At 39.7% G+C, this 17,797-nt stretch overlaps 1 protein-coding gene across 4 annotated transcripts in view; it reads left to right on the top strand.

Moving 5' to 3' along the window:
* mis18bp1 (MIS18 binding protein 1) overlaps positions 1 to 17,797 on the top strand; it is a 75,247-nt gene that overhangs the window by 15,087 nt on the left and 42,363 nt on the right. For all 4 annotated transcript variants that reach the window (XM_041214701.1, XM_041214703.1, XM_041214702.1 and 1 more), the window contains 2 exons: positions 9,418 to 9,576; positions 16,192 to 16,712. In XM_041214701.1, coding sequence (XP_041070635.1) covers positions 9,418 to 9,576; positions 16,192 to 16,712 — 680 coding nt within the window. The remainder of the gene's footprint in view (positions 1 to 9,417; positions 9,577 to 16,191; positions 16,713 to 17,797) is intronic.

The raw sequence follows: 17,797 nt of genomic DNA on the forward strand, positions 1-17,797 counted from the left end.
GGTAGTTAACCTTTTCCCTTAGTCCACCACTAATTATGCATAAGTACAGGAGTGGGCTTTGAATCCAAGACTTCCTGGTTCTCAGTCAAGAGTACCAAATTAGCCAACCTGACATGGCATTAGCTGCTTCTCCTGACTCCTCCACTTTTGCTAAATTATCACACTACCCCTCATTCAGCATTGGATGTACAGAAATTTCCTCCAGTTAAACATTAGGAAGTCCAAAGCATTGTCTTTGGTCCCTACCACAAACTCTGTTCCGTTGCTACTAAGGTGGAACTCACTTACAAAAGCTAAATACTGCTGATGCTGGAAATTGGAAATAAAAAGACAGAAAATGCTGGGAATACTTAACAGGTCTAGCAGCATCTGTTGACAGAGAAACAATGTTATCATTTTGGATTTGTGACCTTTCATCAGTTCTAAAGCTCATCTGCTGCCAAAACCTTCATTCAAGCCCCTGTTGTCTAGACTTGAGCTGAAGCTTATCCAGGATGAAAGATAGAACACCAGATAGGTGAGCATTGCTAAAGTCTGGACATGATGACAAAAGCTAGTTCAAAGACTGAAGCAGGGTTGGAGATGGGCGATGTTATGAGGAGAACATAGAAATTGACTCTTGTAACCATGTGCTCTAAAATGTACATTGTTAACATAAACCAGTCAGATTTGTAGGACATGAGAAATAATAACAGACTGCAATTAACTGTTAAGTTACCTGGTAACTCAATTTAAGTTCTGTCTTTGACTAATTTTGAGTTAACAAAGTTTTCATTAAAAGTTTCTGTTGGTAAGTGGAGCTATCAAGAAATAATATTTTCTTTGTGCCTGAATTTTCCATTTTTAGCTAATTTGTCATCCCTAACCTAGTCAGCTTCAGAATTTTGTGCCAGAACTATTGAATGTTTACATTAGGCCACCAAAATAGTGGAAGGAGATAGAGGAGCAAATTTGTAGGCAAATTACAGGAAATGTAAGAACTTAGAGGAATGATAATAGGGAACTTCAATTAGTGTTCAATTATATATTAAAACAAATTGGGATGGGAACAGTGTAAAGGGCAAAAGAGGGGGGAGTTCCTGGATTTCCTTGATCAGTGAGCACCCAAAGCTAGAGCTTCTGGGATAACTACATGTAGAAGTTAAAATGAAACAGAGAAAGAAGGCTTATAATTGTTGGAACGTTCATAATACTACATAAGATGAATATAGAAATTACACAGGAGATCTGAAAAAGGAAATTAGGCAAAGATATAGCACGGGAACAGATTAGTGGCTAATATAAAAGGGAACCCAAAAGACACACACAGTTAAAAGGTAGCCAATTATGGAGCATAAATGAAACCATGTGGAGACAGGGTGCATTGCTGAGGTATTAAATTAGTATTTTGCAACTTTCTTTATTCAAGAAGTGGGTGCTGCCAGATGTAGCAGTAAAGGAGAAGGCAGTAGCAATACTGGATAGGATGAAATAGATAAAGAGAATGTACTTAAAAGATGGACATTCCTCAAAAGTAGAAAAGTCAAATGAATCCTAGGGAGCTGTGAAAAGTAAGGGTGGAAATTGTAGGGGCACTAACCATAATCTTCTAATCCTCCTTGGATATGGAAGTGGAATCATCCAGAGGACTGGAGGATTGCAATGGTGATACCCCTGCGTCCAAAAAAAGGGAGCGATTTAAACACAGCAACTACAGGCCAATCAGCCTAACATCAGTGAGAAGCTTAGAGATAATAATCTGGGAAAAGTAATTTGGAGAAGTATGGGTTAATAAATGGAAGTCAGCACAGATTTAGTAAAGGCAATATTTGAATAAGCAATGGTGAGGCCTCAGTTGGAGTATTGTGTTTATTTTGGGCATCACAATTTAGAAAGAATGTCAAGACCTTGCAAAGGATGTTGAATAGACTTCACTGATTGCTGGTGCATGTGTTAATAATGAAATAAAGGCACCAATTGCTTATTAGGGATTGTGTAAAAATGTTGTGGGTTCAGTTATGAAGAACAAGCACGTGTAAACATATATATGTGGATAGAAAGCCTGAGGACGTCAGCAGTAGGGCTATGTCTGTGTTCTGGTCCAGGCTGAAGTGAAACTGAGGTTGGATCAGATGACACACTTCCCTTAAAGGGATAGCATTCTGCTATCCCTTTAAGGCATATTACAACATCCCCTTTCTTTTTAAAGATATGTTCCCCCCTTCTGACAAAGTATAACTATTTACAATACATGTTCATATTTAGTGGCCATCACATAAGTATATAGAACAGATGAACCTGAGTGTCTAAAGTGTGGAGGGAATCTACTGGTACGCCCAGATCTTGTAATGGTAACCTTGCTTGGAGATTTTTATAATTGCTCACAGCAATCTGTGAGATTGTCATTCTTGGAATGTTGTTCCTGGTTACATTTGGAATCTTGTCCTAGATGTAATAGGACTGGACAGTTGAGGAGCTGAAATAGATCTGATTTGTCCTCAGTTATGCCTCGCCATTGCACTTTTGTGTGTAATGACTTCGTAGGATCTTAGTTCCAAACAAATTCTTGTCACCTCGGCTGTACCTTCCGTGGGATCCTGGATGTGAACTTGATGTCCCAGCTATAAACTTGTGTCAGGGGATGAAGACCTCGCACTATATATTCTTGTAAAATATATTTAGATATCCTCATGGCTAATTTCTAAAATTTTAAAAACAGGACAAAACCTTTTAAAATGGCTGAAGCTATGTCTGTCTGTGACCCCTGAACAAAAGCATCTACCATGGCAGTACTGCAGAAATTTGCACCTTGTTATCTCTGAAGAGATACTAACAAACCCCTGTAGGATCAGAGAACTTTAAAAAAGGCCATCTGCATTTCATAAGCCAGGTTAGCCAATCAGAGCCTATCAGTGTGCTAACGTAAAGGGCCCTGCAAACCTCCTTTCACGTCTTAATGATTGGAACATAACCATCTTGAGAACCCAGGCTGAGTTACACACCCTTTGTCAAGGGTGAAAAGGTGAGAGTCATGGCATGGAGCTGACTTGTGGAACCAGTAATATTGCCTTGTAGAACTGCAAAGCCCAGTCTGCCATCTTACCATCCACAAGCAGCAGCACAGAAAAGGGGCTCTGCTTTTTTGAATACTTGGCCCTCATCTACATTTTCTACTGGAACTTCTGTACCATCGCCTACAAGACTGAATCATCATGCCAGCCTATCTCTGTGTGAAGTCAACTCCACTGGAAAAGTGAATCATACAGCATCAGTTTTCAACTTGCCAACCCTCATTCACATCCAGGATCTCACGGAGGGTACATGACAACTAGCCAAGGCGACAAGGATTTGTTTGGAACCAAGGCCCTATGAAGTCTTACACACAAGTGCAACGGTGAGGTGTAACTGAGGACAAATCAGGTCCATTTCAGTTCCTCAACCATTCAGTCCTATTACAACTAGGACAAGATCCCAAATGTAACCAGGAATCTCATTGGATTTAGATTCTGGACTCTGGACACACGTGAAACAATAAGCCTTTTCTCTGTGGTCTTTGCCCCATAAGTCTTTCTTTCTCTATCCCTCTTTCACTGTATGAGTGAAAAGGAGGCAACATTGCTACCATCCTCCTATGTTTGTGTGTGCAAATAAACTAATCCTTTGACTTTATCCTAGCTTGAGTTTGCTGTGGGGTCATTACTAAAAATTGGACCACACCAATAAAGAGGGGTTGTGAAATACACCACCCTTTACAAAGGGGGAAGCAAATCAAAAAAAACCTTTCTATTCATGGACGAGTGATGAGAGGAGAAATCAGGGCTGTAAATTAGCTTCCCTCCTGTACCTGCGTTTTTAGCCTGCACGTTGGTCATCATTTCTTTGCAGTTTTAAAAATTTCTCTTTAGTTTCTGAGAGAATAGAAGTGGGTAAGTGTAGGTAGATTGGTGTACACTGGTCTGCCAAACATGAGCTCTGCCAGTGATGGAATAGTTGAGCTAAAAGGTGTTACGCTCAAATGTAACAATGCAATGTGCAGCTCTTGCTTGGCCTGTCTACGTTTGAGAATTAGGAAGTTCACCGTGCGAATAATTTGTTCAGTTAGGCCGTTAAATCTAGGGAAATGAGATGAAGTAGTGTAATCAATATTCCACTTCTCTCTCTCATTCTGAAATGATTTATCGATAAATTCATGGACCGTTATCCACAATGATCTCTCTGGGCACACCAAATAAACTGAAAATAGAGCTTAAGAGTGTGCATGACAGTTATGCTTGATGTATTGTGCAATTGTCAAATAATGAAGTACTTGATAAAGTAGTTGACGATGAAGTCAGCGCCATGGACATGAAAGAGGACCAAGGATGGGTAGGAACATCATGCAAAATTAGTGGTTCTTTGTGCTGGCTTGTCATATGCTCTTGACATGCCTCGCACTTCTTGACGATGACTCAAATGTCATTTTTCATATCCGGCCAATAGACTGTCTCGCTTGCGAGTCTTCTCATCCAATCTATGCCCATGTGTGAGTGATGAAGCTATTGAAGAATCTCGGGTTGCAAAGTTTCCAGTATGATGATCTGCTTGCCTTTAAAAATGACTCTCCTGGGGATGCCTAGTTTGTCCTGGTAAGGCAAAAATGGTCTCACGTGTTTGTGGAAATGCTGAATTGAATCAGGCCATCCTGATTATGGTTTTCCATGGTTTCTGTAGTGTGGAACCTTTCGCTGTTTCCCCTTGTAGCTGTTAGCAAATGTACCAGATCAATTTGGAGAACATCAAGTCTGTCAATGAAGTCAACCTGTAGATCCAAGGATACATCTTCTGTTCTCCTGGGTTAGGCAGTCTGCTAAGTGTATCTGATGTGACCATTAAGTTATTTGGCTTGTACTTTATTCCACAGTCATAAATTTAAATCTTTATCAAGAGATGCTGCAACCTTGGCAGTGCACTAGTCGATGGTTTTCACCAAATTATCTCCAGTGGTGTGGTATCTACCATAAATCTTTTGCCAAATAGATAGTGTTTGGAATCATGCATTTCCATATCTAACACTGATATTTCCCACTTGTTGTTGGAGTATTTGGATTGCATTACAGAAATTTTGAAGCAAATGCAATCGGTTTGCCTTTTTATAGTATGCATGCTCTCAAACCTTTCTGTGAGGACCTATCTCCAGGGTGGTTTCTCCCTAGAATCATAAAATTGCATTGTCGGTGCTTCTGATAATGACTATTTCAGTGCTTCGAAGAGGTATCGGTGGTCTTCCTGCCACAGGAAAAGCACATCCTTTAACAATTCCCTTAGTGATGATGATTTTTGAGTGAATTGGGAATGTATGGCGACAAGAAATTAAAGGGACCCAGACATCTTTGAAGATTGTCTTTATCTTGAGGATCTGGCACAGATTTAATATCCTCTTTTATTGAGATCGGGATGTATACCAGCAGTGGAATAAATAAAACCAAAGAAATTGATCTGCACGTTGATGGCATATTCTAGACTGTTGAACACCAATCCTTCATTGTGTGCCACTTGCATTAATAAGTATAGATTTATAGTCATGTTTTTGCTTTGTTCTACCCACAACAGCAATGTTATTGGCGAGACAGTCACATCTTGGCACAATGCATGCAATGTGGTCCATGTGAGCTTGAAAGAGATCCTGACTAACAGCCTGAAGGGAAGTCATTGAAAACAGTTACATCCAAAGGGGGTACGAAATGTTGTAAGCCTTGGGACTTCTCTGCGAAATGTACCAACCAGTAGCCATGTTTGGCATCAAGCTTCAAGAACTTTGCACCTGCAAATCTCAGATTTAATTCTTCTAATGTGGGAATTTTGTAAGGATAATGTTTCAAAGCTGCGTTTAAACGTTGTGGACTGAGGCATACTCTCAATGATCCATCTTTCTTTACGATACACATAATTGAGCTGCAGCAGCCTGTGTGCTCTTTCACTCTTCTAATAATTCTGTCTTTCTCCATTTTGTCTAGTTCAATTTGTCTTGTAAGTGAACGCTGCACTTACGTGGATCAATGGACAGATCCTGCAAGTGTAATGTTGTGGCTGCCTTGAAACTGCCAATTTTGTTAAAACATTCAGGATATTTGATGTTCCGATGTTAGGTCATGAACTGAGGTGATAGTAGTTTTTGAGGTCTGACCAATTCTGTGGATTGTCAGTAGTACAATTTCATAGGATGCCGGCAGACCTTTGATTGCTAAGCCTTTAGCCTCTACAATGTAAAATTTCTGTGACACCCAGGAGGATTGATTGTACTTGCACTCCAGGACTGTAGATTCTACACATGGAATTAGTGAACTGTTGTATGCTGAAAGTTACACAGCAGTAGGTTTCGCCATGGCCTTCCATGTCTGTGCATACATGTGTTTTAGAATTCACAGGGGTAGGTTGTTGGCACTTGCCCCGTATAGATCTTGGCCAATAATGAATAGTTGCCAACTTTCTTATGGCAGATAATTTGAATTTTGGCAAACAGTTCGGAAGGTTTGATGGCATGTACGTTCTTCACGAGATTGACAGTGCCCTTCATCTCATTGTGCACATCATTGTCATTTTCCGGTTTGTCAGTCCCCTCATGTATGTTTCTGATGGGATATGGGATGGTCAGTTTTAATGCTTAAAAGTACCCGTTTTGTATGGTCTGTTTAAATCGGTGCACAGCTCTTTGTAGTTGCATCAGCCTTAGTTCTAGTGCACTGCCACTGCCAGTGGCCGTTTCTGCCACATGCCTTGTAGAACTGCTGGAAAGTTGGGAATTTCCTTGATGTGTGCAGAAGGCTACACCTCCCGCATGTCTTGCTAGGCAGGTGTTTTGGTAAGTGCATCAACAATTGAGGTTGTGCTTAAGAGCTGTAAGCTTGGTCGACCTGCGAGGACCGCTTCCTATTACATCCGTTCTTGAGTAACTCTTCAATGCTATATGCTTTGGGCTCATCTAGCAGATCTTTCTGGAACACTTCCATGGGAGTGGATGTGATCACCAACTTAACAATTTTGTCTGCTAGTTCTGTGTTTGAAAAATCACAATACATACCCTTTCCTCTGCATCTTGACAAAGCGGTCTATGGGTTCTATAGGCAATTGTCAAAACGACATGAACTCTAGCCAATGAGTATGAAATTTAAAATGATTCTGAACTGGTCTTCCGACGTATTCCATATCTTTTGGGATCTTTTAGCTCTTCCACTGTTAATCCTGATGTGTCCAGCCTGTTTAGACTTTCATTCCCAAATGCTACGTGAATTTTTATGGTTGCTTTTCTGGTTCAGACACATAAATCAAGAAACTGTGGGTCTGTACGCTGTTTATATATTTTGAATTTGGATATTAGATCATTTGCATTCCAATTTAAACTGGGGAACTTTTGTGGACATTTTGACACAATCCCTTTGACACTTCACCTATAATACTTGGGATGAGAGTCACTATAGTTGCTTTCGCATGCTTTCCAAAGCTCCACCTGTTATAATCGCAACCTTCTGTGGCCCAATTTTTATGATAGTTTTTGGAGTCTCCCTTGTTCGCTATCAATCCGTCCGCACCCTAGTCACTTGCCGTTCCTGACTGAGCCAACCCAGTGCTGGTTCTCTCACTGTACTGTCTTACCACGAAGGATCCATCTGCTTACCAGCCCTTTATTTGAGCACTATCCCAGTACTGTGTCTTCAAAGCTTTTCTGTGCAGTCACTGCGCTGTGATTTTAACATTCTCCAATGCTGTGGCTCTGTTGCGATCCAATCAAAACGTAAAGGGTCATCTCATTCCACATAGCATGATCTAAAACTATTTTACCATGTATCTGTGCTGAATCTTGCTGTCAGGCTGAGCACTATGCCATTGAGAAGAAACCACTCCACGCCAGGTTGTGTGTGTTGTAATGATACAAAGGCACCCAACCACTCAGAAGGGATTGTGCAAAAATGTTATGCGTTCATTTGTGAACATATATACATGGATAGCTTGAGGACATCAGAACTGCAGGACTGTGTCTCTGTGTTCTGCTGCAGGCCAAAGTAAAACTGAGCCAGAATCACATGACACTTCTCTTTAAGGAATAGCAACATGTCATCACTTTAAGGCATATTACAACAATTACCTTCAGCCTTAGTACCATTCTGCTATGTAGAGAGATTGGAGAAACTGGAGTTCTCCTTGGAACAGAGAGGTTAAGAGAAGATTTGATGGAAGTATTCATAACGGTGAATGGTTTCGATGAAGTAAATGACTATTTCCAGTGACAAAAAGGTTGGTAACCAGAGGGCACAGATTTAAGGTAATTGACAAAAGAAGGGGAGATGCAAGGAAACATTTTTTTTACGCAGTGAGTTGTGATTGGGAATGCATAGCCTGAATGATGACAGATGCAGATTCAGTAATAATCTTCAAAAGAAAATTTGATTGGTAATTGAAGGGGAAAAGTACAAGGCCACTGGGAAAGAGTGGGAGAGTAGGATTAATTGAAAAGTTCTACTTAAGAGCCAGCACACGCGCAATGGACCAAATGGCCTCTTTCTGCACTGTGATTTTCTGAAGCAAACTGTATGGTGTAGTTCAATGTAAAGCTGAATCCATTTGATTGCAATGGAAATTGTGTTATGCAACTGGCTTAAGCATTGGAAGTCAATCCCAACAGTGGACTCCCTGAATTTAAATAGGTGGAATTTTCAAGTGTGCTACCTTTTTCAGTATGGCAAGGTTTCTCAGGTGACCCTCCAGGCTTTTAAGTTAGAGTTGTCCAATTTTCTGGAGCTGATAACTAGATAACCCAGTGAGCATGCTGCATAGTTTTACAGCAACATGAAGCCTTTTGAACAGATAATACAAATCCTCAATACAAAATTGCAACACCCTATGGATAGAGAATCAACAAACCGTTCCTGCACAAAAATGTGGCACAAGCTGTGCAAAATTTTTTAAAAAGCTAGAACCACGCACAAACACTCCATACTCCTAAAAGAAAATGTAAAGCTTGTCCTCTCTGCCACCCATTCTCTGGCATGTAAAAATTGGGCAAATTTAGTTTAATTCTTTTAAAATTCATGAACTAAAGAATTGTTTGTTCCTTATTTAATTATTGAACATGAATCTGCTTGTCTTCCAAGCCCAGAAGATTTAAATGGCGTAGCTCAGATATTCAATTGTTGCCCTCATTAAGTGTACAGAGCCTGTTTCAACTAATTAATTTCAACCACTAATGAAACTAACCATAGTTGAAATTGCCCTTGTGCATTTAATAGAAGCAGCAGGGGTTTGATGTGGACCATCATTGGCCACTTAAAGTGAAGGACCGTCGTTTATTACTTATTCCGGAGATCAATGTTTTGCTGTTATACACAGGTATATCCAATGTTTTTGTGTGTTTGGCTATTTGTTTAAGATGTAGATGTATTAATGTAAACTTGTGGTTTATTGTAGTCCCCATTCTGCCAGCTGGGTGCCAGTTTTCACAAAAGAAGAACCATGTTCCTGTGATGCAGCAATCCCCAGCCAAAACCTTTTTACAAATGAAACGAGAGATTGAATTAAGCAACCAACGCACTCCATTAGCTTCAGTTAAACTTTCAGAACATAAAGGTATAGTTAGTTGGTGTCTTTTCTAATCTATTTTTGATGTTTGCATTCATTTGAAGTGTTGAACTTGACCAAACCCTTAATTTTATCATTGAAAGTTAGAATCTGTTTTGTGTGCATAACTACTTTGGATACGTGGCACTATTTTTGGTCACGTAATAATGCCAAGCCATAAGTTGATTAAACCAGTTCAACTAAAACACAAAAATATGCATTGTGAGAGATTATTCCTACTCCACTTTCTATCATTCCGTCAGCTCTCTATGCATGATTTCACTTTATTTTAAATACTGTGGGCTTTAATCTCCACAAGAAATCTCCCATGTGTAGTCTCTATTGTAATATAGGGAAATCAGGCAGGCAGTTTGTCTATTGCAAAGTTCCACAATCAGCAAAGAGATAACTAAGACAAGGTATCTGGCCTTTTATGTGTATTCAGTGATAAATGTTGGCCAGGATACCAGGAGAACTCCCCTGCTTCTCTTTTTAAATAGTGCCATGGGATATTTGAGGTGCACCTCAGAGGGCAGACTTGGTTTAACATCTCATTAGAAGACAGCACCTTCAAACGCAGAATTCTCTCAGCAGTGCACTGAAGTGTCAGGCTAGATTATATGCTCAAATTGCTGGAGTTGAACATGATCCCACAACTTTCTGAATTGAAGGCAAGAGTGTTACCCTGGGCTAGCATTCATTATATTCCAGACAGTGCTGGAAAAACTCAGCACATCTGACAGCATCGATGGAGAGAGAAACAGAGTTATTGTTTTGAGTCCAATATGATTTCTTTGGATTGGACTTGAAACATTAAACTTGGTAACTTTTTCCAACGCATTGCTTTTATTTCAGATCTCCAGCATCTGCGGTATTTTGCTTCTGTTTATTATATTCCAGTTGTCTATATATACACAATAATCACTTTGAATTCAATTAATTAGTTGAGCATAACCTACTCCTTACCCTGTTTATAGTCCCTGATTAGGTCATTCTAACTGTTCACTAACGTTATCTCTTTGAGTCTAACAGCTGTCCTAATTCCTAGATGAGATCATTCGATATAAAATCATTTAGTTTGTATTTCCATTTTCTTTTAAAACTGGGTGGTTAAGTTCAGCTTCCTCTCCAGTCCTACAGCTAGCACAGCCAGGTGACAACAGGGATTCCCAAGTGTGTCTCAGATCTAGAGGAGTGAAGCCTATTACTGAGTTGAGTGGCAACAGGATTTCCCTACCTGGGACTGTGAAATGTATACTTTTTTTTAAAAATTGTAGAGCAAAATTGCTGGAGGCCGAACTGCAAACACTGCGACACATTAGGGAGGGGAAAAGCTACTTAGATTCTTTGTTACAGGAGGCACTCACACCTCTTAGGATACGGTCTTCTGATTTGGTCAGGGACAGGAGAGTGTGACTGTGAGTCAGGCAGGCATAGGGACCTAGAGGGCAGGAGCCTCAGACTTTGCTTTTGTCCCAACAGGTTTGTGGTTTTTTTCATTGTTTCGATGAGAGTGGGGGCTGCAGGATGGATGAGCTGACCCACCATGGCACCATGGTACAGGAAGCCATTTAAGTGAGGGGAGCAAAAAGGAATATAGCGGTGGTAGGGCACTGTATAGCGAGGGGGATTGACACTGTTCTCTACCGCAAAAAAAGAGAATCCAGAAGGTTGTGTTGCCTGCCTAGTGCCAGGGTTCTTGACATATGTTAAGGCTGGAGAGGAACTTGCGGTCGGAGGGGGAGGATCAGTCGTCATGGTCCATGTCGGAACCAACAACTTGGTTAGAACTAGGATAAAGGTTCTGCGTAGTCAGTATGAGGAGCTAGGCATCACACTAAGAAGCAGAACCTCAAAGCTAATAATCTCTGGATTACCTGAGCCACGTGCAAATTTGCATAGGGCAAATAAAATTAGAGCAATGAATGCATGGCTCAAAGACTGGTATGGGAGAAGTGGGTTTCAGATGTTGGGGCACTGGCACCAGTATTGGGGAAAGTGGGATCTGTACTGTTGGGACTGTCTACACCTGAACCATGCTGGGACTGGTGTTCTAGCGAGCCGCATTACTATGGAAATAGAGAGGGTTTTAAACTAAACAGTTGGGGGCAAGGGATCAAATTTGGAAAGATGTGGTGAAGCAAAGAGTTGAAACAAGGAAAGGGAAAAAGATATTAACATGGGAAATGATAAACAGACTATGACAGGAAGGGATGCATCAGAAATACATCAGCAGGTGAGGCTAGAGGTTACAAAAATAATAAAAGGACAAAACTAAAGGCCCTGTATCAGAATGCATGTAGCATTCGTAACAAAATAGATGAACTCAGAGCCGAAATAGAAATAAATAAGTACGATCTGATAGCCATTACAAAGACATGGATGCAGGATGACGTAGGTTGGGACCTGAAGATTGAAGGGTACATGACATTTAGGAAGGACAGGAAGCTAGGAAAAGGTGGAGGGGTTGCTCTGTTAATTAATGATGGTATTAACACAACAGAGAGGGATGACCTAAATTCAGGAAACCAGGTTGTAGGAACAGTTTGGTTGGAGATGAGAAATTATAATGGCAAGAAATCATTTGTGAGGGTGGTGTACAGGCCTCCTAATAGAAAACACATGATAGGGCAGGGTATAAAGGAAGAAATAATTCCTTTGAAGAAGGGGCAAGAAGGCTCTAAAAAGGGTCATATGGACTCAATGTCAACTGTCTTTCTCTCTCCAAGGATGCTATCAGACCTGCTGAGTTTTTCCAGCATTTTCTGTTTTTGTTTAAGAAATAACGAGAGCTTGTCAGAAAGGTACATTAATTAAGGGAGATTTTAATCCACATACAGACTGATAAATCAGATGGGAAAGGTGGCCTAGATGAGGAGTTCATAGTGTTTTAGGGATAGTATCTTAGAACAGCACATTCTGGAGCCAACCAAAGAGCAGGCTATACTAGACCCCGTATTGTGCAACAAGACAGGATTAATTAATAATCTCATAGCGAAGGCACCCCTAGGTAGCAGCGATCATAATATGATTGAATTTTACATTCGGTTTGAGGGAGCGAACAGTGGTTCCAAGACTAGTAATAGTATCAAACTTAAAGAAAAGATATATAGTTACACAAGAGTGGGTGGCAGGTCAGAAGATTGGACAGAATATAAAGAATAGCAAAGAAAGACTAAAAGATTAATAAGGAGGAAAAATTAGAGTACGAGAAAAACTAGCTAAAAATATTTTTCAAAGTAAGAGTTTCTATGAATATTTTAAAAAGCAAATAGTTAAAGTGAGCGTTGGTCCTATAGAAAGGGAGTCTAGGGAATTAATATTGTAAAATACGGAGATGGCTGATGAATTGAGCAATTATTTTGCATTGGTCTTCACTATAGAGGATATAAGTAACATCTCAGAAATAGCTGCAAATCAGGAATTGGAAGGGAGGGAGGAACTCAGGAAAATTACAATCACCAGGGAGGTGATACTTAGCAAATTGTTGCATGCTGCCAAATCTCCTGGTCCTGATGGACTTCATCCGAGGGAGATGGCTGATGCATTGGTTTTAATTTTCCAAAATTCCCTAGATTCAGGGAAGATTCCATTAGATTGGAAAATATAACTCTTTTATTCAAAAAGAGACAGGGGAAGGCAGAAAGCAAGAAACTATAGGCCAGTTAGCTTAATATCTATCATAAGGAAATTGTTAGAAGCTATTATTAAAGCTGTTATGACAGGGCACTTGGAAAAATTCAAGGCAATCAGGCAGAGTCAATATGGTATTGTGAAAGAGAAATCACGTTTAACCAATTTATTGGAGTCCTTTGAAGGAGTCACATGTGCTGTGGATAAACCGGTGAATGGACTGTACTTAAATTTCCAGAAGGCATTTGATAAGGTGCCACATCAAAAGTTATTGCAGAAAACAAAAGCTCATGGTGTGGGGGGTAACATTTTGGCATGGATAGAATATTGATTGGCTAGCAGGAAATTGAAAGTAGGCATAAATGGGTATTTTTCTGGTTGGCAGGATGTAACGAGTGGTGTGTCACAGGGATCAGTGCTGGGGTCTCAACTTTTTACAATTTATATAAATGACTTGGATGAAGGAACCGAAGGTATGGTTGCTAAATTTGCTGATGACACAAAGATAGGTAGGAAAGTAAGTTGTGAAGAGGACATAAGGAGGCTACAAAGGGACATAGGTTAAGTGAGTGGGCAAATATCTGGCAAATGGAGTATAATGTGAAATGGTCCATTTTGGCAGGAGGAATAAAAAAGCATATTGCAGACCCCTGAGATGCAGAGGGATCTGGGTGAACTAGTGCATGAATCACAAAAGGCTAGTATGCAGATACAGCAAGTAATTATGAAAGCTAATAGAATGTTATCATTTACTGCGAGGAGAATTGAATATAAAAGTAGAAGTTATGCTTCAGTTGTATAGGACACTGGTGAGACCACACCTGGAGCACTGTGTACAGTATTGGACGTCTTATTTAAGGAAGGATGTAAATGCATTGGAAACAGTTCAGAGAAGGTTTACTAGACTAATACCAGGGATGGGCGGGTTGTCTTATGAGGAAAGGCTGGGCAGGCTAGACTTGTATCCACTGGAGTTTAGAAAGATAAGAGGTGTCTTGATTGAAACCTTTAAGATCCTGAAGGGTATTGACAAGGTGGATGTGGAGAATCCTTTTCCTTTTGTGGGAGAACTTAGAACTAGGGGTCACTTTAAAAATTAGGGGTCGCCCATTTAAGACGGATGAGAATTTTTTTCTGAGTGTAGTGAGCCTTTGGAGCTCCCTTTCTCAAAAGGTGGTCGGAGCAGAGTCTGAACATTTTTAAGGCAGACTAGAGATATCCTTGATAACTTTTCACCCCTTTGTTTACCGGGGGTATACGGGAGGTTACGGTCAGATCAGCCATGATCTTATTGATCGTGGAACAGGCTCGTGGGACCGAGTGGCCTACTCCTCCTAGTTTGTATGTTCGTAATTGGAGTCAGAGGAACAAGAGTAGAAAAACATTTAGGAGGGAAATAAAGTCAGCATTGGAGAAAGGCCAGTTCCTCCAGAAGTTGGATTATATCAAATTACTGGAAGACAGTTCTAGAGGCAGTTAGTTGTGGAAGATCTCAAGTGTAGTGATAGGTAAGTATGATGGTAATTCTACAATTATTCATTAGGAGTAACATAACCAGGCGTAACCTCATGCTTTACCAAGGGTTCAGTGTTTCATTGTGTAATAAGGATCATGGCATCAGAAATGTAGCAGGATGTAACGAGTGGGCAATTGGAAGATAATCCTTTGCTTTCCTGAAATCATGAGGCTTTCCACCCCAATTGTTCAGCGAGTTTGCTGAAGTCAGCAAAGAGCTGCTGAGCTGTGTAGACCCAAGTCTGCAGGATTGATCCTTGGTCTAGAGTTAACTGATCTCAGCTGTGGGGCAGAGGGAATACAATAGGTCTTTGCATCCTATTAGGTTGGGATGAATTAGCTACATTCCTGCTCCTAATTCAGTTTCCTGATCATGATGTGTGTTTATCTGCAAGCAAAAATGGGATAGTGGTCAGCAAAGAGGTCTTTTGGCACAAAAATTAGTATGACAACTACTTGTTTTTTTCAGTGTGCAGTACCATCAATTGGGCTCAATTTTTTGGTGATAGCTATTTTATTTGCTTTTAAAATTTAAATTTAATATTTTATTGTACCCTTCATATCCAGTGACTGACTTCTGTTCCATCACTTAGCTTATATGAATATAACATTCTGTTGGCTTTGCTGATTACTGTTTTGCCTTTATTTAGATATTTTGAATAACAAAATTGCTAAAACCCTTTTGCGTCTTTCAGCACCTTTCATCTTTTATCTGGGTCATTCTATAGCTTCTTAGCTGTCTCCTTTGATTTCACCATTCCTTCTAGTTTGGCATCATCAGTAAATTTGACTAATTTGCATTGGATTTCTCAGTCAAATCGTTGATCTAAGTTAGGGGTTCAAACCACAACTGTTTCTATTTCTGTGGCATCCTTCTGAGTATTTCTCCCATCCCAGTGTTAATCTTTCGACAAACAATCTTTGGTTTCTATCCTTATCCATTCTCAAGATCTATCTTGAGTATAATGTTTTGAGTTTAACTAATATTCTTTTGTGTGGAATTTTGTTAAATGCCATCTGGAAATTCAAATGCATCAAGTAGAGATTGTCATTTGGGATATTAATTTGTCAAAAATGCCAAGAAAGTTGGTCAAGAAGGATTTTCTCCTTCAGAATGCATGTTAATTGTTAATTAAGTTGATATCCAAATAATAAAATTTATGCCTGATTGATTCCACTATGAGAGTTGCCTAACCTTGATTTGTTATCCTTTTTGAATATGAATTTGTAAAGTACTAATATTCCCCATTTACACTGTCTCTTCATAGTGCTTGTAATGCCTCACACATGCCTGTAATCTATCTCAGTATAGTGGGTTACAACTTACCCGAATATGTAGAGTATTTGAGTTCTTTAAGCTTGTATAAGACTCCTAGTGATATTAATAGCAGGCATTTTTAGGGTTGGTTGCAGGCAGTTGTGTTTGTCTGAGTCTGATGCCCTAGTATCTAATGATTTTCATACTTTGGATAATAGTGGGATTGCTGCACAATAACCAACTTGGAGCCATAGTTTCGATACCAAGAGTGCCAAACAAGCTAAGCACTTGTCAGCCCACAGAAAATATAGAGGCTCTGCAGAAAAGCGCAAGGATATTCACTGCTGACAGCACTGTCCAAAAACTTGAAAATTGGAACACACTTTCTCTGAAAGAGGATACTGATATTGGCAATGATGGTGACGATGAAAGGTCTCGGGACACAGCATTAAACACAGCAAATTCAGTTGCTGCAGCTAACTATACCAACTGTACAAGAAGTGAAATCCAGGACATGACAGATTTGAGTGCTTCCTCCTTGAAAAAATTTGTCCATCCAGATATTGGAAAAATGCAGACAAGATATAAGCATTCTGAAAAAGCAAATAAGGGTATTGAAGAGTGTAAGGATTTGTGTGCTATCTTGCTGACATCACCGAAGATCAGTATACCAAGAAGACAAGGAACAGAAGTTGTAAAATCAAAATCTGATGATGTTGATAATCCAAAAAGTAAATCAGTAAGTAAAATAAACAGATAAATTGGTAACTGTTTACATAAGTATACGTATTCGTATAAAACAAAAAGTCCAAAATGTTGTAAAGGTTTTTCTGTTGTAGTTGATTATTGAAATATGCAGCTCGGGCAGCATTTTTGGGGACAACAGAAGAGTAGCTTGATATGGATTTTCCAGAATTTTGTGCTTTTGTTTCAGATTACCAGCAGCTATATATTTTTTAACCTTCTTGTTAAAGTTTAACAACACCTTGGTTGTATGAGAATTAAGGTTTCTCATTTCAATACAGGAATCCTGTTAAAAAGAAATGAGCTACTCAAATAATATATGTAATCCTAAAAAGCAAATGTTTCCAAATAAATCCAGAAGGAATGAGGTATGATAGAGGGTAATTTATGTTAAAGCTGGGCATAATGACAAAGAAGGATAATTTAAAGGTTATATATGAATAGGGAAGACAATTGCTGCCTATATAGAGCAAAATTGAGCACAACTCTCCATTATATTTCAGACCATTGGTAGCCACTCATTCACTTTACTCCTGTCCTCTCAGATCAATGTTAAGGAAGAACTCATCCGGACCTTTCTGGATGGCAATACTAGTGGACTCCTAGAGATAGAAATTAACTGGTTACCTACAATGTTCACATTAGTTGTTTGGTAGTACAGAACTTTTGTTGCTGAAAGAGATACATTTTGTTGAAACTTTTTGCCTTGTACTCATCAGGACAATCGCCTTGACCAATCAGAGTCAAGCTGCCTGGTTTAAATTTCAAATAATGCTTAGCAGTTAACTATCAGTCAACATGAACTGGTGCATTCTCCATGGCAACGCCTCTATCAATGAGTTCATTTGCCATCCAGTCAACACACTCTTCTCATACCGTATAGTTGTTGCTTCCCTGACATTGGTATTCTTGCAATTGGCCCAATGAGTGCAAGACAAAAAGCTTTGACAAAATGTCTTTTTTCAGCAATACTCCTTGCCCACAATATTAGTAACTGATAAGTGAGCCGCACCAGCAACAGATGGTCAATGGATAATTCATTGGTGGATGTCTCTTAGAGGAGATCTCTTAAGCTCTGAA

This window comes from Carcharodon carcharias, chromosome 20 (assembly GCF_017639515.1).
Source record: "Carcharodon carcharias isolate sCarCar2 chromosome 20, sCarCar2.pri, whole genome shotgun sequence".
NCBI classification, from domain to species: Eukaryota; Metazoa; Chordata; class Chondrichthyes; order Lamniformes; family Lamnidae; genus Carcharodon; species Carcharodon carcharias.